Raw genomic sequence first — 22,025 nt, 5'->3', positions numbered from 1 at the left:
TGACCTTGAACTCACAGAGATCTAGATAGATCCTTGCCTCCTGAATGATAGGATTAAGGGCTTATGCTACCATTGCCTGACTCCTATGTTTATTTATAGTGGCTGGCTCTTTCCTCTGATCCTCAGATAAATTTTATTGGGGGACACAATACATTATCACAATGCAGAATGCTCATCTCCGGGTGGGACTTCTGTATCACAACCCTCTTTTAAGGCTCAGAGATTGTCAAGGAGTGGGGGCATAAAAGTTAGAAGAGCCAGAAGGAAGTAAATTATTATAGGAAAAGCATTTTCTGGGCATAACAGGGCATAAACACATGTCAACTCACAGTGGCTGTGCCTACATGTATAAGACATGCACAAGATCAAACCAGAAAAAAAAAAAAAATCTCAGCACAGGCAGTATTAATCCCACTACCACAGTTTAAAGCCAAATTTAAAGCAAGCTTTAATTAAATACTGGCCAGGTGGATGAACTCTGACCAGGTTCATACCCAGGTTCCAGGGAAATGGCTCAAATCACAGTTTGTAGCAACTTAAGAAGGAAAACCCATCAGGTCCAATCAGGGGCAAGCATACACCCTGACGTACCTCCAGCCTGTGAACCTCCCCTTGGTAAGTGATCAAGGCATCCAGTGCAGATGGGTCAAACAAACTTGTTTAGGGGAATGGAAAACATGTGGCTTGTTATCTCCCACAAACAATAGCCTCCAGCATGTCAGGAACTATCTGTCCTTGGGCAAGGGGCTTGCAAATCACAGGCATTTTTGTTTCATGGATCTCTTAGGCATCGTAATTAAAACTTAAAATGTAACTTTGGCTCTTACAGTAGTCACAAAGTCCTACTCCTGGCTGAGGAGCTATTGGCAATTGATAGCTGTTTGAAGAGGGAAAGTCTATTTTCTTCATGGATACTACCTCTCAGAGCTTCCCATGCTCCAGTCCATGGCCCTAACATCCACAAACATACCGGCAGAATGGAGTGGTATCTGCGGTTTGGGGTTTGTTTGTTTGTTTGTTTTTTAAAGAACTCATAAAATTAGGAAGGAGTAGTGGTGGGGATGGGTAGGGAAGGCATTGGAGGGCTGGGAATGGGGAGTAGACTTGATCAAAACAAATCATGTGCACATATAAAATTCTCAAGCAATAATTTAAAAAAGAAATAAAATCAAGCATAACCCATGCTAGGAATTCCAGCATTCAGGGGCCGGAGGCAGGAGGATCAGTGGATAAAAGCCAACCTTGGCTACACAGTGAGTTAGAGGACTGTCGTCCACATTTCTCATAAAGGGGGGAGGGGCAGTAATAGGGATTAGCTAAAATGCTAGGGTGCTTGAGGAGTATGTACCCTGAGTTTGATTATTAGCACTATTAAGTCTCAAACCCTGGGACAAATGGCTGAGGTGTCTATTTAACATATCAAAGCAGACCAGGCTACCAGGTTCTCCCAGCATTCCTCAGTTCCTACCTGTTACAGGGTATGGGTGGCATACCCCGCACTCCACCCCAACTCTCCAGCCCAGGAGTTAGGCTGCCCTTCCCCCAGCCGCCCTTCTCTATATAACCCAACCATTTGGGTTATCTCGTCTTCTTTCATCTACCCTTTACCCTCCTGGTCTTTTGGTCTGTCTCCTTTCCTCTCTCCCTGTAGAGGGGCCCCAAAACATCTTGACCACACACTGCCATGACAGGCTTAGAGGCCCAGACACAGCTTCTGTGACAGGCTTACTGGTAGGCAACACCAAGACCCAGGAAAAGCCATAAGCTAACACCACCCAGGGATGAGGAAGTACCTGACATCCCAAACATTCCAACCATTGCATAAGGTGGCCAGATGTCCTTGAGTCTAGCACACACCTATTTTCTGTTTTACAGATACCCCTAGACAAATGTCAGCCAATCAGGGTCCTGAACCCTGGAAATCCCCTCACCCCAACCTCTGCTGTGATAAAAACCCCACCCCATCTGAGCTCGGGGTTCTCTGCTCTCACCACTACATTGTCAGACAGACAGAGAGACCAAGCTCAGAGCTTGAAAATAAAGGCTCTTTGCTTTTACATATGGGATTCAGTCTCTGTGGTGGTCTTTTGGGGGTCCCCACGATCTGGGCATAACACTCTCCTCTCCTGTCTCCTTTCAGGGTCATGTCCAATCTGGACTCTCCAAGATGTCTCTCCTCTGGCTGTGCTCTCCCTTTTATCTATAATAGACTTTCTCTTTCACCATACCTAGGAGAAGTCCTGCCCTTTCCTCTTTCTTTCTTTCTTTCTTTCTTTCTTTCTTTCTTTCTTTCTTTCTTTCTTTCTTTCTTTCTTTCTTTCTTTCTTTCTTTCTCTCTTCATTCATATGGCACTGAAAATCAGGAGTGGCATAAATGAGTTCCCTCCTAAGGAACTTGGCCACTCTGAACCATGCTACTAATCTGACTCTCTTAAGGTATGTATGGATCATTTGTTTCTGCTGGCTTTGGCCACCCACCAAATTTGATTCTAAAGTCTGCCTGTCCTTCTTTCCACCTTGTCTAACCATCCATCTCTCCTCCACTACTCAGTAAGCATCCTCTCTCTGGCTCCTGGAACCTGCTACCCACTTTGTGGCACCCACTATGGGGGCATCTCCCTGCTTTGGGGCACCTACCTACCACATGGGCATTTTCCTGCTACACCCTTCGGGACCCTACCACCTGGGCAATTGTACTTACTAAGACACTTGCTCTTCTGTTGGAACCCTCACTTTCCAAAGCCTCTCCTAGTGTACCTCTCCAGCTGTTTTCTCCCCTACCTGCTCTAACCACTTGCCTCTCCCTGTCTACAGCCTAAGTGTCACTGCAGAGTTCCCTGCTTGGTCTACTTTTATTATGAAAGCCACAGCAGTGTGCCAGGAAGCCTCCTCTCACCCTATCGCCCCCTCTCACGTGGAAAGGGATGCCTCTCCTCTGTGATTTAGGACATTTCTCCCTGATGAGACTTTTAGTCCATTTGAGGATGCTCGGGATTGAAATTCTTGTTATACCTTGTGGGTGAGGCCAGGGAAGTGGGACTGAGGAGCCAAAAGCCAGGACTGCCACGGGCTCATTCCCAGACAGAGCTCAGGGGCCTGCACCTGGGGAAACGCGTGGTATAGACCTGGGTTTGGAGGACACAGCAAGGGGGGTCTTGTTCTGCACAGTGGGGTGGGGGGTGGGGTCTTGCAGGAAGCTAAAACTACCCACAACCACAAGCACCCTGTGGTGTGGCCTGGGAAAGTCACCAGTCAGCAGCAGTGGCAATGTCAGAACTGAAACCCTGTGGCCCTGGAACCTCTCAGAGCTCACTGATAATCAGACCTGCTCACCTGTGGAGCAGAACAAACAGGCCTGGAAAATGGAGACGGAGGAGACAGTAGCAAAGGATTCAGGGCAACAAGCCATCAGTTCATTGTCCCTGAAGGAGAAACTCAAAGAAGAGAAACAGAAAGAAATGGCGGGTTCTCCAGTAAACATGCGCCGGGGTCTGTTGACATTCTGGGGTGCAGCTGTGGACTTCTCGAAAGAGGAGTGGGGATGCCTGGACTCTGCTCAGAGGGCTTTGTACATTGATGTGATGTTGGAGAATTACAGCAACCTGGTCTTGTTGCAAGACCCTGAGCAAGACCACCACAGAACTGATATCTGATGTAAAACACACAGGGGTTTATTGATAACAAGCAAGCCCAGGCTTGGTCCATGTCCAACACTCGACACAGCGGGTGGAGGAGAATGGCCCTGAGCTCTCAGGGTAAGGGGTTTTTAAAGGGAAAAACCGCAAGCATGGTGGTACAAGCCTTTGCATCATATGATTGGGTGAGGGTGTGTAACCTTTGATTTTACTGGTTTGGGGTTACAGTTATTGTTTTGGGCAGGCCTGAACACGTCCCAGGCTCTGTCCTTGAGCTGCCATGGAGGCTGGCTGGCCTAGCACATTCACATTGACCTATGCACGTAGCTCTAAGTTGGTGAGAGGGGTCCCAGACAGTAAACAACTGGTTGAACCTTGAGCAGTCAGAGTACGTGCAGGGGGGTGGGGTGGGGGGTGGAGGGTGTCTTGTGCCATGTGCTACGTGGTTTCTTAGATTCACGCAGTGTTCACACAATCAGTGCATGTGTGGTGTACCTCGGTAAGCCTGCCTGCGCATGTGCACAGGAATCCTTAAAAAGCTGGACACAGACTCCTCTCTCTCCTCTGCTCTCTTTTCCCCCACTATCTCTCTCCCTCTTTCTCTCTGCATGTGCTTCTTCCCCAGGCCTGGTCTTTTGTCCCTCCTCTCCTCCTAATAAAGCTCTGATCCTGGGTTTTATTGTGGCTCATGCCTCCTGACCTTTCTGCATGGTAACCAGCGCCACTTATCATTTTTTAAAACAACACTGACCTATGAGTATAGCAGAATGTCATTACTTATCATTTCATAGAATTTTCCCCCAGTCGTGTTTCATTCTATCCTTGGTCTCCGAGCTGTCCAGCCTCTGGTTTCTGGCCATCCACGCAGTGTCAGACATGGGCTCACTCTCCTGGTTGTTGGACTCAAGTTGGACCAGTCATTGGTTGGCCACTCCCACAAGTTCTGTACCACCATTACCCAGCACATCTTGGAGGCAGGACAGATTATGGGTTTTGTAGTTGTGTTGGAATCCCAGTTTCACTGCTGGAAGACTTGCCCGGTTGTAGAAGATGGCCAGGGGAGGCCCCGTGTCCCCCATTACTAGGAGTCTTCACTAGGGTCACTCTCAAATATTTCAGAGAGTTTCTGTTGCAATAGGTTTCCACATGGCCCCCAATTCCAGTCATCTCTCCCGGTACTCTCTCCTTCCATCGCCTCCCACCCCAACAGGTTCTCATCCCCCTCACCCCCAGTACACCCACAAAACCTATTCTATTTCCCCTTCCCAGGAAGATCCATGTGTCTACCCTTGAGCCCTCCTTGTTACTTAGCCTCTCTGGGTCTGTGGATTGTAGCATGATCACCCTTTACTTAGCAGCTAAGTCCACTTATAACAGTACATACCATGTTTGTCTTTCTGGGTCTGAGTTACTTCACTCAGGATAATTTTTTCTAGTTCCATTCATTTGCCTGAAAATTTCATGATGTCGTTATTTTTAATAGCTGAGTAATAGTCCCTTGTGTAAATGTACCGTATTTTTTTGATCCATTGTTCAGTTAAGGGACATCTAGATTGTTTCCAGTTTCTGGCTATTATGAATAAAGCTGCAGTGAACATAATTGAGCAAGTGTCTTTGTGGTAGGACAGAGTATACCACAAGGTATATGCCCAGGAGTGGTATAGCTGGATCTTGAGGTAGATTGATTCTCAATTTTTGCTTACAGAAATTTTTGCTCAACAGTCTGGCAGAATTGCATGAATATAAATTAAATTACTGGCATTTGCAGGACCAGAGCCTGGCACAAAGGCTACCATGACCTTACATTAAAAAAAAATCTTTCCGCAACGTCATCTGTCAGTTTACTCTAAAACAGACATTCTTCTGTGGCCCATCACGGTTGTTTCAAAATAGTTACTGTAAGGTATTTCAGTTTGCCTTGACATTTTTCCTTGCCTCAAACATCTGGAACACCCACTCAGTTCACTAGAGTTATATCCACTCCCATGGCAGTGTCTCCTTCCTAATAAACTTGCCGATTCATCCTGGAGGGCCTTTCACCCATGGTTTTGGTTCACAAACCTCTGAGCTGAACTCCACAGTAAATCATGAATGCTGCACCAGGGAGACTTTGCAATGTACAAAGTTTAATCTTTGTTCACACTAATCAGTCCTACAAAGATGTGAATAAACATCCTGTTTGAGTGCCCCGCCCCTTGACTGTGGCTGCTTGCCAATGCAGTAAGAGCCCGCCTTCTTATCCAGGACATAAAAACTCCTCCAGCCTCCTTAGAGAGGAAGCAGGCATTCATCTGCTCTCTCAGAAAAGTCTCTGCAGCAACCATGGCCACCTTTGTGGAGCTCAGTACCAAAGCCAAGATGCCCATCGTGGGCCTGGGCACCTGGAAGGTGAGTGTGCCATCTTGGGCCACCTGCTTCTCTTGAGGGGGGGACCTTGGCATTTCCCCTCATTGCCCAGCATCTGCTGTACAATGAAGGAAGCCCAGAGCTGACCCCCAGTGTCCTTTCATTTGGGGCTTCTTTGGGTTGCAAAGTTCCAAGACGAGCCTTTCTCTGAAATGAGACTCGTTTCCCTGCATTTTGTACTGTACTTTGGGAAGAAAACTGTTTTCAGAGCCATTGTTTTCTTAGAAGCTTCTCCTTCTCAGACTCTCTGTTGGTTTGCTACTGACTGAGTGACTGAGAGGAGAGAGTTCTGAATGACCCTTCTCCCTCTCCTGCTCATGATGTAAGGCTCTATGCCAGCATTCCAATTGCAGGGGGGTCCTGGGGGAGAAACAGAGTATCAGACCCCAGCCCAGGCTCCTGAATCCCTGCCCTTGACCGAGACTCCGTGTAGTTCCCTGACACAGTGAACTCTGAGCAGCATGAGGACTACAGAACCTGGGCTGGAGTCAGCTCAGGTCTGCCCTGGGTGTGTTAATCTCCTGGCAAGTTGCTCCTTGGCCCATCCCAGTGCTCAGTGGCAGATTTCCCAGCCTCTCTCGGGACAAGTCTGGCATTGTTCCATCTTCTAACTCTGCCTTTCTGCTCAGTGGTAACATGACAATAGCCAGCTTGTTTACAGAACCGTTTTCAATTTGCAGTTTGACTTCTTGAGACAGGGTCTCACTCTGACTGGCCTCAAGGGAACTTGGAGTAACCCTCTGGCCTCAGCTTCATGAACACTGGGATTACAGGTGTAAACCTTCATCCCTAGATCATGAGCTGTTTGGGAACCTTCTCTCCTGTCTCAGAGACTTATCTCCAGTCTTCCTCGTCGGTTTCTCTTTCTCACAGAGGATAGAATCCCTCTTTGTGATTTGCTGGATTGAAATCTTCCTAGAACAGTGAGACTTGCAACCAAATTAGAAATTTCACATTCCATTAAGGTAACAAATAACCATAAATCTCCAGGGAATCTACTCACCCTGAATAAGTTCACAATAGTTCAACTTTCAGAATTTCAAAAGCAGATGTAAATATCGTAAAGGAGTTGTTTTCAAGGTAAGGAGATGGTGCTGTGGAACAATATTTCTGTGCACTGTGAAGATGTGTTGCTCTCATTGTTAATAAAAAGCTCATCGGTAGATGGCTAGGCAGGAATTTCAGGGCAGAGAGAATGCTGGGAGGAAGAATAGAAATGGGTTAATTTAAGTTGTAAGAGCTGCCTGGAGACAAGCCTAAGCTATCAGCCAAGTTAATTATTAATAACTTATTATTAATAACACCTTCCAGTGTGGTTACTTAGGAGGAGCTGGTGGGACAGAATCTTCCACCTAAAAGATGGTGCTGCTGTAAGGATCTGCTCATCAGTGGGCATGCAGGAGGGTGGGGCCTTGGGCCTGACCCCAGAGCTTTTGAGTTTCTGGCAATTCCATGTTCACGTGATGGTATAGCTGTTCTTCTCTGCTTAATGTGCTTCTCAAAGTTTGCTACTTTAAACAGAATGTTTAGATTTTGTGAGAGATAAAATGTTATTTTTATTGTTTGAGAGTGTGTTAATGTATCCCAGGTTGGCCTATTGCTCATTATGTGGCTGAGACTGACCTTGAACTCATGATTCTCCCACCCTCTACCTCCCAAATACTAACATTACAAACATGGGCTTCCACATCCAGCAGATGTTCTTTTGTTTGGAGTGAGATGGTAATGTGCCCCAGGCTGGCGTCAGGGTCAGGACCCTGCTGCCTCTGTGCCTCTCATAGTGGGATCACGGGCATGTAGCCCTATACTCTGCAGAGGGATCAGTGCTGAGTGCTACTTTTCCTACACTAATGTCTGGCTTGGCTAGGTTAGATCACAAGGTGACGTTTTAAATGTTCTTTTCTCTTCTTTTTCTTATTGGTCGGGGGAAATATCAGTTATTATAGTTTCCTATTCGTTCCTTTTCTGAAACATTGAGCACATGTTGTATCCACCGAGCCTTACTAAGTGTGGGTGATGGGCTAAAAACTTCACATTCTTGTGGCAAACAAGCAACACAAAGGTCTCATGAGGCAGGGCTGTTATTGTTGTTATAATTTGTTGTCAAGGTTCAGAGAAATTGAGGAATCTGCTCAGCCTCATACTCCACCATGGCAGAGCAAATTAGCTTGTAATGACCATTTTGAGGTCCTTCTCTCCGAAGTCTGAAAATTTCTCTTGGTTTTCAGACTGACCTTGGGCAAGTTGCAAGGAAGCCATCTGTCACTCTCAGAAACTGGAGGGACTTCAAGATCAACCTGGATTAGAGGACAACTAAATATTGACTAGACTAGGACATGGGTGATAATATTACAATGACATGTGTATTAAGATACCATGATAAAACCCATCACTTAGATGATAACCCCAAAATTGAAGGAAATAACAAAATAATAATTCTTTTTTTTCTTTTGCTTTGAAAAGTTTCCCAATATATGTTTTCCTCTCCCATGTCTACTTGGATTAAAGACCCCAACAAGGCTATGGTTTTGAGAATCTGGTCTATGTGGAGCCTTTAAGAGGGGGCCTTGGGAGTATCTAACTGTCTTTTCTATTCTCTTTTAGTCCCCACCAGGCAAAGTCAAGGAAGCTGTGAAGGCCGCCATTGATGCTGGATATCGCCACATTGACTGTGCCTATGCCTATCAGAATGAGAATGAAGTGGGAGAAGCCATCCAAGAGAAGATCAAAGAGAAGGCTGTGAAGCGGGAGGACCTCTTCATCGTCAGCAAGGTACAATGGCCCATGGTGGATTGTCAGGCCCTTATCATGAGCTATTGCAGATCACAGGCTTATGCAGTGAGAATTCAACTGTCATTTACAAGGTCAACCCACAAGAATCAAGAATTCTGATGGAGGATTAAAGCAAAACACAGAGCATTTTGAAATTATTGCCTTTTGAATGAATTGGCTGTTTCTTGTAGACTTCTTGTGCAATTACAACAATGATATCTTCCCATTACCAAACATTTTCATGAAATGTCTATATGTAATCACATGATTGCATCTCAATCTTATAGGCACACATATATCTGTGGATGGTCAGGAAGATGACTTTTCATTTAACTGTACAATTGTTGATATGTTAAAAATATACTAGGATATGCTTCACAACTAGATCTATTGTCCCATGAGACTGTAGACACTTAAAGCTTGCCTTGTTCCTTTTACTCACACTAACAAAAATAACAATCTCACCTCAGTCTGACACAAACTGCACACATTTAGCTCATTTTTACCTCAGAGCAAGTTCAAACTAGACTAAAGGCATTTGTAAATAGATCATGAGTTTAAAACTTTACAGTCACGCACAGGTCAGGGTCACAGGTGTCTACCAAGATTACTAACACAAAGCACCCTAAGAAAAGCATGCCAATTCTTTGATTGCCAAGTCTGCTGACAATAGACCTATGCCTCAAAGTTTGTCTCATTTGGGTACTATGGCCCCTTCCCTTACTCCCAAAACCTTGAAAATGTGTGTTGCCATGGTAAATGGCTCGGCTCCTTATCGCTTACCCTAGGAATGTGCTTTTGACCAATGAGAGGCAACTCTTGTTTAGAGCCTACTGTGAAAAAAGTATTAGGCTAGATGAGAGGAAGCAGAAAGATAAGAACAGAGAATTAGAACTAAAAAATTACAGACAATTAGGCCAAGAAAATTAGGGGGAGAGCAAAAGAATGAGGAGACATGCACAGAAGGGTCACAGTGTGAGTGGAATCATTCCTTCGCCGTTAGTCTTTCCCTCACTTACTATAGTGTTTCCTTTGGACCCTGAAAGGAGGTCTTTTAAGAGCCAGCCTCCATTAGCGAATATGACTTCAAGGCAGGTAAAAGTCTCTGGGTATGGACGGCTTCTAGAGCTTACCAGCTGATCCTATGCCCTTGTATGTCTCCTAGACCTTTTCCCCTGCCTCCTTTATATCTCTAGGCAGATTTCCACACACACACAAACAGCCACTCTTGGAGTGGCTACACTTATATGTACTCATTGTCATTCATCACAGGGCCTGGCCAGCCTGGGAACAAGGAAGTACTAAAAGGGCCAGCTGCTTCTAATTGCATCCTAATGCTTGAATTTTTTTAAAGATTTATTTATTTATTATATATACAATGTTCTGTCTGTGTGCATCCATACAGGCCAGAAGGGGGCACTAGATCTCACTACAGATGGTTGTGAGTCACCATGTGGATGCTGGAAATTGAACTCAGGACCTCTGGAAGAGCAGCTAGTACTCTTAACCTCTGAGTCTTCTCTCCAGCCCCTAATGCTTGAATTTTAAGAGCAAACAACAACTCCTGCCCTCTGAGAAATGAGAGCCAAGGCAAGGCATAACATAGGAATATAAATCTTAGTCAACGGCCAACTGTGTTAAATGACCAAAGAAACAAAGAGAATATCAAGAGCATAGAAGAACCCTTAGGAAATGACCTTGACTTGATGAGAGCTGATGACCTACCTACTTGATAAGTTTCAAATCCCAGACAAACAGCTGAGGTGTTTTATATTTAATATATCAAAAGGGGCCTGACTACCAGGTTCTCCAGCATCCCTAGGTCCCTACCTGTTACAGGGTATGACTAGCATACCCCACCATCTACCCTGAACTCTCCAGCCCAGGGGCTGGGCTGCCCATTCTCCAGAGGCATTATATAATGTCTGTATAATCCAGACATTTTGGTTACCTGCCCCTTTTGTACCTCTGGCCTCCATGCTGCTGGACCATATTCCCCTCTTTCCCTCACCACCTCCCATGGCCCATCTCAGTCTGGTCATGTCCATTCTGGAATAATCCAGATGTCCCTTCCTCTACCTATGCTCCCCCTTTTATCTACAATAAACTTTCTCTTCCACCATACCTAAGAGTGGTCATGTCCTTTCCTTTCCTTTTTAATTTTTTTTTCTTTTTTCCCATTCATTTGCATTACTTAACTAATTTTATTATAAATGAATGGCCTGCCCTGGGGTTGACAAATCTCAAAGCAGGGAGGGTGACTGTGGTGTGGCCCTTTCTCTCCCTAGTCCTAATGCCCCCTTGTCACCTGCAGCTGTGGCCCACCTTCTTTGAGAAAAGCCTGGTGAAGAAATGCTTTCAGAAAACCCTCACGGATCTGAAACTGGACTATCTGGACCTGTATCTAGTGCACTGGCCACAGGGATTCCAGGTTTGAGCTGCTCTTTGCCTCATCTCTACTTTCTAGGAGATGCCACAAAGTGGCTACAGTGCCAAGACATTGCCAAAATGATGCAGGAGATCTTTTTTAAAATTTAATTTTATCATGAGTGTATGGATGTTTTGTCTACATGTATGTATGTGCACCATGTGCATGCTGGGCACCTGTGGAGGTCAGAAGAGAGCATGGGATCCCTGGGACCTGGAGTTATGATTGGTTGTGAACCACCACATGGGTGCTGGGGACCAAACCCAGGTCGTCTGCAAGAGGAACAAGTGCTCTTATCTGCTGAGCCATCTCTCTGGTCCCCAGAAGATCATGCACAGAGCAAAAAAGAACCCCGTTGTAGCATGGAGGCTGAGACAACAGGTGGTATTTGGTGAGCTTCATGCTTGGTTTTATGCAACTGTGTTGGAAAGAAACAGTAATTTCTGCCATCTCAGATAAGCTCAAATGACCAGTCACCTTCCTCTTGAATCCATGCCCAGGAGTGCCCTGGGTAGGACATCTTAGGGTAATCTTGCATAAGTCCCTAGAAATCAAAGTGTGCCCAGGGAGTGATCTCCAAGTGTGGCGATATTGGCAGTTAGTTAGCCAAGCCTGAAGAACTACTCTACAGTGTCTGGGGCTCTGCTCCCAAGGATTGGAGGGTTGTGAGTTCTCATTCTGTTGCCCTCAGGAACAGCTGTGGTGACAGTGGCCTAGTCTCCAACATTCAAGCCTTCCGAAGGTGGCAAAGGCAGAAGCTGGCTACCCACTTCCCCAGATAACCACACCCTTCTGATAGAACTTTTGTCTAGTGACCTTGACATTAAAATTCCTCCAAGTTTATATTGGTTAATTTATGGGATGATAATGATGGCTTCTATAATAATGTATCTGGAGCCTATCCTGTATTGCCAGAAATAGAGGACTCACATCCTATGGTGGACTGATATAGACATTTGATTGAGGATTACTGTTTTTATGTGAGCTTTCCAGAGTTTGACCAAATGTTGTGCAGGCATGGGTATTTCTTAGTGCACTGTTCTGAGACATCTCTTCACAGGACCAGGTATCTAAATGCAGATTCCAGTGAACCTTTTGTTTTTATTTACAGGCTGGGAGTGAGCTATTACCCATAGACAATAATGGCAAAGTTCTCATGAGTAAATCCACATTCTTGGATGCCTGGGAGGTAGGTTCCAACTTGCTTCCAGGGTGCTCAGAGTTAAAGTCTTCTGTCAGGGCCCCTTGAGACTCCAGCCTGATGTGAAAAGGCTCATATGTTCTGTATATAACTTCAGAATTATTACTCTCCAGTTCTCCCTCTCCACTTTAAAGTGATGTATGTGCAGGCCTTGTGAGAGTCAGAGGACAGATGTAGGTTGTTTTCCTTCTAAGATGTAGGTTCCAGAGATAGAGACTGTCAAGCTTGTAACCAAGGATCTTTACCAACCGAGACATTTCCCTGGTCCGTGTCTTGCTGCCAGTCAGAGGCTCTGATAGAAACCAACAGGACTGAGTGCGTCAGCTGTGTGGCAGTTCTGTGGACCCACAGCAAATCCAATAGAAACCTCAGGGAACAGAATTCAAAAGAGGGAAAGAGAAATGAATGTAAGGAGGGCAAGATGGATCATACAACCTAACCAAACCTGACTTAGGACACAGAAGAACATTCACAGTATCTCACTGCCCACTGGGTTTTCTTGTTTCATCAACATCCAGCTGCCCTGCCTAGAAAAATCTGTCCACATCCATGCTTTGGTTTTCAACTCTGTACACTAAATCTCCAGAGGAGTTCAGAACATCCTAATGCCCATGTTGCATTCCAGAGAAATCCTCAGAAGCCAAGGTGTGGAACCTAGACATGCATTTCTTGTAGCGCTTTCAGAGTGTTCCAAGTTGTAGGCAAAGACGAGACACCAAGTGCCAGCTGAACACAACCTGCTTGTCCCTGCCTCTAAGCCTAGCTCCTCCTTCCCCCAATCTCTTCACGATTTTACCACCTTGCTTCATGTGTTGTTTTGTTTTCAGCCCCAATTTAAACCCTCTTCCTAATGTCTCCCCTGGGATCAGATGATTTCTTCCTCATCTTCCTCATCTGAACTGCCAAATAAGCTGAGGTTCCCAGTACTGCCGTGATGGCTCAGTGACTGGATCCCTAGCACTTGAACTGGGCTGTAAGAATCCCAAGCAGCAAGCACATTGTATATGTTCACATTCCTGAAGCAGATTATAAACAGGAACTTAGAATGAACGAATTATACATTCATTTTCAATGTAAGGCTGCCAGTATCAGCTGGATAATTATCTTTGGAAAAGTTCAGAACAAGCTCATTCTATTTAGATAATAAATAAACCTCACATCCTTAGGTTGATGCAATTTGGGTTGGACAAAAGGCCACTGGGACAGATGTCAGGCCATCCAAGTCCAGGCTGGGTACCTTGCCAGGGCCCATATATTGGCAAAGCATTCCTTGCTGCACATTTATAACCACAGCCATGTTAGAGGCTTACAGAGATCCTGTCTCAAAACTGAAAAATGGAAAGGGGGATGGAGCTAGAGATGAAGCTCAGGGGTAGATGGCCTGTCTAGCATAGGAGCCGTCATAGATTCACAAATACCACAAAACTAAAAACCAAAAAAGAGATCATAGAAATGATGCCGGGGAGGGGTAGAAGCGCTGGAACCAGCCATGGGGACACCACAGTCTAGATGGAAATCCCCTTTAGGGCTTCACTGGACCTTGCCATGCAGGAGCCATTCCTCCTATCCAAGGACTAAGTCAAGCCAGCATCCCTGTGTCCTCCTACAACCATCAAACGGTCTTCCTTACTGTGACAGGGCATGGAGGAACTGGTGGACCAGGGGCTGGTGAAAGCCCTGGGCGTCTCCAACTTCAACCACGTGCAGATTGAAAGGCTCCTGAGCAAGCCTGGACTGAAACACAAGCCAGTGACCAACCAGGTGATGAACCTCTTTGGTGAAGGGTCCTGCTCTGTGACTGCTTCCACACTGGGAGGCAATTTCCATACTATCTACTGAGTCTCATCTCTGAGGCCTGTGTTCAGGATGCTCGGGGAGGTGGGAGGCAGATCTCTGGGTCCAGTCTGTAGCACGTCTACCCATGAGTTGCATTTGGCCTTTGTCTTTCCTTATGTGGAAAAGTGCTTTTGACCACCCAGAAAGCAGGACTGCTCCTCTGATGATGGGGGTGTTTTCTCTTGCAGATTGAGTGCCATCCATACCTCACCCAGGAGAAACTGATCCAGTTCTGTCACTCCAAGGGCATTGGCATCACAGCATACAGCCCGCTGGGCTCCCCAGACAGACCTCAGTAAGGCTTCAGAGTGGTAGCTCATTTATTACTCTTAAAATTGGGATTCCATAATTGGTTAATACTACAAATGAAATTTCAAGTCCCATGGGAAAATGTATTGATGACAAAGTGTTTTTAAAATGATAGTTTTTAAAATGTCAGGTCCCCCAAAATACCCCATTTCTTCCATCCAGTTCTGGGGCGGTCTTCTCAAATTACTAAGCATTAGCCGTATGCATGAACCCAGGGGAAAGACACAACATTTTCAGATCACGTGCCCTGCCTTGCAGCAGAGGGAAAAGGCTGCAATGCTCAGCCTGGGCACTGACTTGGAACTGATGCTCACTGGCAGGTAGCCATGGTGCTTTTCACTCCAGCCATATTTCTTCCTCTAGTGCCAAGCCAGACGACCCCGTAGTACTGGAGATTCCCAAGATCAAGGAGATTGCTGCCAAGCACAAGAAGACACCAGCTCAGGTAAGACAGAGTGTTTTTTCCTTCCCCCCAGCAATCCATTCATGGAGTCATGTACTTAACTGTGTTGCTTGCTTTTAACCCCTTGGAGAGGGACAAGTGGGAATCGTAAGCCCATTGGAAGTTTCAGAAAACACGACCAGTATCATTGAAGCAAGGACTGCCTCTGTCCATCAGCTTCCTGCCAAGCCCTCGGGTTTGCGGTTCAGGTGCCAATTGTATAGGGTCTCAGCCTTACGACCACAGGCTGTCCTCCTCATTCCTGACCAGGAAAGTCATAATGTTGTTTCCTGGATCACATTGGGAGGGAACTAGCAAATGTCCCTAGTAGTGACATGCCTTGTTAATATTAATTGTTGTTGTTGAACCATAGGGAACTACTTAGTCACCATTTCACCAGAAGGAGGAGTTCTTGTAGATAAATGGACACATGCCTTCTCTTCCTCATGCACAGGTTCTGATTCGGTTCCATATCCAAAGGAATGTGGTGGTGATTCCCAAGTCTGTGACACCCTCACGCATACGTGAGAACTTTCAGGTAAAATGCGGTTGATTAGCTGATATTTTTCAGTGGAACAGATGATGGGAGGGAAGGGGAGTCCCTGTCCTTCAGCGTCTCATCCCATTCCTTCATTGTCAGTGTCTTCCCTTGTTTCAAGCACTTGATCAACTCCTAGGCCAGAGAGCTGGCCTCAGCAGGGCTGGATGATCACTAGTGGGTCATGGATGGACTGGGGCAGGTACCAGCAAAGCCTTGTCAGGACTGATCACAGCTGTGCCTTACACCACTGAGGAGACCACTGCAAACCACTGAGCTCTTAGATCACAGGCCGATCACTGTCCTGGCCAGCTGTGCGCTCTCTTTGTCCTCTCACCCACGTCATATAGACAGATGTGCTGGACTGAAAAACTGTCCTTCTGAAATGCCTTTCAGGAATCACAGTCATTGTGCGCACTTAGCATACCTAGAAGCCAAAGCTCTTCCTGCTCAGAACACGAAATTCTATAATTTACTCTCAGTTTAGAGAATAATGTGTTTACCATGGACATATTAGAGGAAATGCCTAGAACCTCACCTCCCACCCACACTTTCCTGGCTAAGGATGTTTTTGGAACTTTCTAGGTCTTTGACTTCCAGTTGAGTGATGAGGAGATGGCCACCATTCTCAGCTTCAACAGAAACTGGAGGGCCTGTGGCGTGTTTGCGTAAGTGGCGCCAAGTTAAGTAGGAGGTGGAGCAGGCCTTTCTCCAATGATGTAAAGGGTTAGTGGGAAGGAGCAGAAGGCGTGAGGGACTGGGGGATGACTTTTGTCTTCAAATACTATTTTAAGGCTCTTCTGAAAAACTGACGTCTGAGTCCAGGGGAATCACCACAAGTAGAGACATTGTTATTTGATGCTCATTTTCTGAAACTTACACACAGAGCTAGGATTTTAAAGAAAGGAGTTGTTACTATTATGTGGGAGTCAAAAGTTCTCATTCCCTCCCTCATTCACTCAGTAACTTACTTCAATGTGCCATGGGCAGGAATGGTCTAGATATTTATGATATCACACTACAAAATTCCTGTTTCCCATCTTATATTCTACAGAGGGAAAAGTGAGCTAACTCTAACTATGTACTTCAGAGAGTAACAACTGCCACAGAGAAAAACAAAGGCACAGGATGTGGTGAGCCCTGTGTGACAGATACTTTAATACACGATTATCTAGGGGAGGCTTTGTTGATAAAGTGGCAGTTGAAGAGGGTGAAGGATGAGTAACATGGATATGAAGGAAATAGCATTCTTGACAGTCATAGCAGCTATTGCAAATGCCTTGATGCAACAGGTTCAGAGCACTTGAGTAAGGATGCTATTGAGAATCTAGTGCAATGAGTGGGTGTTACTGTAAGAAAAAAAGAAGTTGGAGACAACTTTAGGTTAAGATCATGCAGGTGATATAGACTTGTATAGGCCTTTGCTTATTAGGTCTAGAGGAGGGATAAGCCATGAGGGAATTTTGAACAGAGGCTGGAATAATGTGACATGCCTTAAAAGATTCACAATGACTTGTGCTTTGAGAGAATATTATAATAACCCATGGGAAAGATGATAGTCATTGGACCTGGACCATGGTGTCTCAGAAGAAATGAGGAAGATCAAAATCTAGATAAATGGGAACACATAGTCAATTAAATTTGCCAAAAGCATTTAACAGCTCAATATGTTTTTATTTCTTTGTTTTGTTTTTGCTTGAGCAACTCAAGTCCAGAATTATCATTTGGGGAAAGTCGAGGTTTGGGGATGTGTTTATTATGCCAGTGGGTATCAACTGGGAGGATTGTGGAGCTAGTGGATTTGGTGGACTCAGAAGTGAACCTAGCTGGGTCCTAATACAATCTCTACTGCTTATTCACTAGAGATGAGGCTGGGATAGTCTGGGTAATGTCACAAAGTCGCTTTCTTATCTACAAAGTGAGATGACAGTATTAATTACAGCAAACATCACTGAATACTAGTTTAGATATAGCAGACTCTGTAAGCTCTTTGATAATATTTATATCTTATTTAATATTAATGAACCATCTGTCAATTTCAATAGTACCTCCCCCTTCACAAATTTGTTAGAATTTGAGACAGTAGTTCTGAGGCCCTCAGCTATGTGTCGTCTTGCTTTGACCCCTCGTTAGGACAATCTACTGGTGGCCATGTCATTAATTGTTAGCAGACCCTCCTTCCTTAATACTCCCCTCATACTTTAGGGGGATGGTCATGTCGTGTGCCCTCCCCACCATGCCCTGTCTCCATAGTCATGTTGGGGAAGAGACAGAAGAGCACAGAGATCACTGGATATAAGAATGGTATAAGAGGATGCCCCCCTCCCGTCACATCTTTCCTTCTGTGGACTATTTCCTCTCCATCTTTGTTGTTGCAGTGCAATTAATGAAAAGGACTACCCCTTCCATGAAGAGTACTGAAGCTGATTCACTGGATGAGACTGCCTGGTGGAGTCCATCTTCATTGTGTGACAGTCGCTCCTGAGTCCTATTTCAGCCAAGTGTGTCCAACATCAACCTTGATTGTAGGCCCCGATCAGGCAACGCTGAATTTAAATCCTCATGCTCAACCAGGAGCAGACTGCCACAGGGAAATGTGGCTCGGAGAAACAAAGGACAATAGTTTCCACTAGGAAGATCTGACCAAATCTTTGTTAAACACCAGGGACTCTGATAACACTGATTATTCAAAATAAATAAATAAATAAAGGGTAGTAATAATAAGTCTTGTAGTGTGCTGTCTATTGCTGTGATTACCACCATGACCAAAAGCAACTTTTAGAGGAAAGGGCTCGTTGGTCTGACATAATCCAGTCACAGTCTATTATATATGGAAGTCGTGGCAGAAACAGAAGCAAGAAGTGGGAGGCAGGAACTGAAGCATAGACCAGGAGGAGTGCTGCTCACTGGCTTGCTCCACAGCTTATTCAGCTTGCTTTCTTATAAATCCAGCACCACCTGCCCATGGGTGAGGCCTGGGCCCTCCTATACCAATCAATCATTAATCAAGAAAATGCCCTACACTACAGACATGTCCACACACCATCTGATTGAGGTTCCCTCTTCCTAGGTGAGTCCCTTTTGTGTCAGGTTGACAAAGCTCACCAGCAGTCACCAAAGTGTCCAACACAGTTTGAAGTGTTTTTTAATGAGTAAACTTACTGCATCCAAAATCTCACAATTCCCATTTTACAGAAGAGGAAATTGAGGTGTCAGGGAGCCAAGAACTTGATGAAGGCCCCAGGAAGTAGGTGCCTAAATCGACTTTCAAGGAAAGGTGTTTTCAGAGAGATCTCAAGGCAATTTGACGCCCACCCTCCTCCCAAGCCTTCTCCTGGCTCCTTCCCTCCACTCTCCCCTGTGACTTTCTCAATTCTTTGTCTTGTGGTTTTCTCACCCTGTCTGTAATATGCCATCATGCCTGAGTTGCAGATGCTGGCAGCAGAGCCTGGGAAATCCACAAGGGTACCCCTGTTCGTTGAGAGAAAGAGTGGCATCCTTGGTGTCTTACAAACCCAACACAGCTCACAGCTTGTACCATTTGGTTTGAGTGCTTTAAAGAGAAAAGGAAGGAAGGAAGGAAGGAAGGAAGGAAGGAAGGAAGGAAGGAGGGAGGGAGGGAGGGAGGGAGGGAGGGAGGGAGGGAGGGAGGGAGGAAGGAAAGAAGGAAGGCAAGCCACCGAGAACTAAGTGGTGACCAATATGAACAAAAGTTCCTGGAAAGAGTCACATCCTCAGCTGAACCTTCTGCAAAGCTGATTAAGGGATTTGAAGTCCCATGATGTTGAAAGATCAGAATGTTGAAAGTCCAGAGCCAAATTACCTTGAGCCATCTTTAGTAGCCTTACTAGCCTTTAGTTAGCTACCTCTGTTTGTGACCAGGATATTCAAGACAAGCAGCAGACATCGGGGGTGGGAGGGTGGGAGGGCCCGCGTGATGTTTTTACAAAAACACAAGTACAGAAAAGGCAGCACGAAGACAGATAGAACTGTGGCTTTCTAGGACAGGGTAGAACTCCAGCAGTGCTGTGGAACTACATGTGCCATACTTGAGCGAACCCAACAGAGCATCATGGGAAACACACAGAACAATCTCAGCCTGCCAGCTCTCACATCCCACTAACAGCAGAATGGGCACTTCCTATTGTTTGGTGTGGAGAAACCTTCCTGCTCCTATGGTACACATTCATTTCATATATTAATGACAATACGGTAATTCCAAGCGGTAAAGACTGATCTCAGAAAAACAATCCTTTCCACAACCTTGCCTCCCTGCAAACAGGCAAACCGGCAGATATTTCACTATGAAGCTCATAAGCAAGTTTGCAACAGACACTAACAGAGCTGAGACTCACTCCTTCCTGCTCCACTTCCTGTGCTGCGGTGTGCAAATGTGTCTGTCCTAGATTGTAAGACACCAAGCCATGCATTTGCAGTGGATGTGCATGGATAGGCGTGTCCATGCACGAGGAAGTGGCTAGTAAACCAGTTTCCATGGTAGCCCCAATGTCAACAACTTTGCCCTATCCAAAGACCTCAGGTCTCCATGCCAAGCTCTCCCTACCTGTGGAAAGTGGTAGAATGTAGTTCTGGTACGTTCTCCTTTACCTCAAGCATTCTCCAAGGAAGAAGGCCCATGTGAAAAGAGAAGAACTCATAGATTCTCTGTGTGTAAAAAGTTAATGCCCAGTCCAAATCCAGAGACTCCTGCAAGAGAAAATCTCAAGTCACAGCAAATACCTCACAAGTGGCTTAAAGTGGGTTTTCCTTAGTTCCCCTAATACCTAACTTTCCTGTGTTCCTCGGCTGTCAGGTAAAAAAGGATGGCTTTAGTTTTAAAACTATTGCTTTCATGCAGTGGCATCTTTCTTTTCATATCCCACTCTGATATGCCATGACCTACAGTCATTTTAATTCCGTTGTGCTATGTGGAGGTTTTGAGGGGTGTCCCCTGCCCCGCGGAACCCTTTACTTAGTCAGTGGGTGGCATCCAGCAATTGGGAACACAGATTCTCTGTGGAGCTCTTGACACCAACTAGAGCCAACAAGGAGACAGGAGAGCACACGGGTTCCCAACAATCTGGTGCCTCTGAAGTGAGTAATCGCCTGTCTGGGGACTTTACTGGAGCTTTGTGCCTTCGGGGAGACAGCTTACATATGAAGCTGGGGTGCCATGGGAGCCTGCAGAGAGAAGCTGGAGGTTGGCTTCAGTCTGCCTTTAGGGTTCGCTGCCGACCTCCAGCGGCCAAGGGGTTGAAATCCAAGAACCACTCTCCCAGGTAGTGGTGGGTATGTCTTTACCTGGGGCGGCCACCTTGCCGCCGCCCGATTTCAGCTCCCACCCCCACCCCACCAGTCGCGCTCACCTCGGAGCCCGAGCATGCCGAGGGTACTGCGTCGGTCAGCGCATCCGCCTTCCTGGTGCCCAGACCAGGGGTGGGGGAAGCGGTAGATGACGTCCCAAGTCTCAGTCACAAACCCCGACAAGCACATCCAGCTGCTGAAGCAAGGGCGCACATCTTTAAATAGCCCGTTGCAGAAAGGACTTCTGCGATTGGCCCGTGGCTGAGTGAAAGCGCCTTCTGATTGGTCACCAATGAGCTCCTCCACCTGGGCAGAGTTGAGTGTGCTGGGGTCCCAAGTCTGCAACCCAACTGGTAACAAAGAAGAAGCCAGCTGCTCTGGTGTGGCCTGAGAGAACTGACAGAGGTAACTGGGCATCCAGGAAACAGAGCTGAAACACTTCCTGGGACTGTAACACTCCTAGGCGTTCAGATGGCACCTTGCTGCTAAGGAGAGCTCCAGTCCGTTCCATTTGTCACTCCTGCATGTGATCTGTTTTTCTCACTTAAGGTTGTTGATCCTGAATTAACTATAAAGTGTCTCCCCTTTGAGCACTTTCCTGTCTGCCCACTTCATTGTTGGGAAGGGCAAAACAAGAACCTGGTAGGAGATAGAAGATAGTCGACAACATCAGTTGTCCCCTACAGAGATGCTCTCCCTGTCTGAACAAATGGGACCTGGTCCAACCGCCTTATTTACAAAAGACAGCAACCCCTGAAGTTCTGAAGCCCCACCAGACTCTTGTCATGGTTTGAATATAAATATCCCCTGAAGAGGCGCCTGTGTTGAACTTGGCATTGACGAGTGGTGTGAAGTTTTGAAGATATTGTCCACTTGCAGGAAATAGATAATTAGAATTATGCTCTAGAAAGCTATACCTTTTTTAAAAAAATAAATTTAAAGATTCATTGATTTATTTTATATATATCTACATGTACACCTGCACACCAGCAGAGGGCATCAGATCCCATTATAGACAATTGTGAGCAACCATGTGGTTACCTTGAACGCAGGACCTTGGAAGAACACCAGTGCTCTTAACCTCTGAGCCATCTCTCCAGCCCCCGAAGCTCTACCTTTTAAGGACGTCTTTTCTGTTTCCTTTTTTTGCTTCA

General features: G+C 45.8%; 2 protein-coding genes across 3 annotated transcripts; one reads left to right on the top strand and one right to left on the bottom strand.

Moving 5' to 3' along the window:
• Positions 1-5,863: 5,863 nt before the first annotated feature.
• Positions 5,864-18,291, top strand: LOC102914779 (aldo-keto reductase family 1 member B7). The gene is made up of 10 exons (XM_006990375.4): positions 5,864-6,023; positions 8,646-8,813; positions 11,128-11,244; positions 12,353-12,430; positions 14,081-14,203; positions 14,467-14,573; positions 14,951-15,032; positions 15,484-15,567; positions 16,153-16,235; positions 17,946-18,291. The coding sequence occupies exons 1-10, from the start codon at positions 5,958-5,960 to the stop codon at positions 17,986-17,988; spliced, it is 951 nt and encodes a 316-aa protein (XP_006990437.2). The 5' UTR covers positions 5,864-5,957; the 3' UTR covers positions 17,989-18,291.
• On the bottom strand, positions 7,045-21,427 carry LOC121827918 (uncharacterized). Of its 2 annotated transcripts, XR_013049774.1 has the most exons (4): positions 20,934-21,427; positions 20,132-20,274; positions 8,276-8,338; positions 7,045-7,239 (listed from the first exon to the last, which is right to left on the bottom strand). XR_013049774.1 is itself a non-coding variant. In XM_076566545.1 (2 exons), the coding sequence occupies exons 1-2, from the start codon at positions 21,286-21,288 to the stop codon at positions 20,222-20,224; spliced, it is 408 nt and encodes a 135-aa protein (XP_076422660.1). In that variant the 5' UTR covers positions 21,289-21,427; the 3' UTR covers positions 20,103-20,221. The 2 variants fall into 2 exon arrangements, 1 of the variants encoding a protein (XP_076422660.1); XM_076566545.1 differs by lacking the exons at positions 7,045-7,239; positions 8,276-8,338 and having other exon boundaries at positions 20,103-20,274.
• Between the last annotated feature and the right edge of the window lie 598 nt (positions 21,428-22,025).

The sequence above is a fragment of the Peromyscus maniculatus genome, chromosome 3, assembly GCF_049852395.1.
Source record: "Peromyscus maniculatus bairdii isolate BWxNUB_F1_BW_parent chromosome 3, HU_Pman_BW_mat_3.1, whole genome shotgun sequence".
Lineage (NCBI taxonomy): Eukaryota > Metazoa > Chordata > Mammalia > Rodentia > Cricetidae > Peromyscus > Peromyscus maniculatus.
Note: the sequence above shows the minus strand (reverse complement) of the source record. Positions and strands in the feature narration are given on the sequence as shown.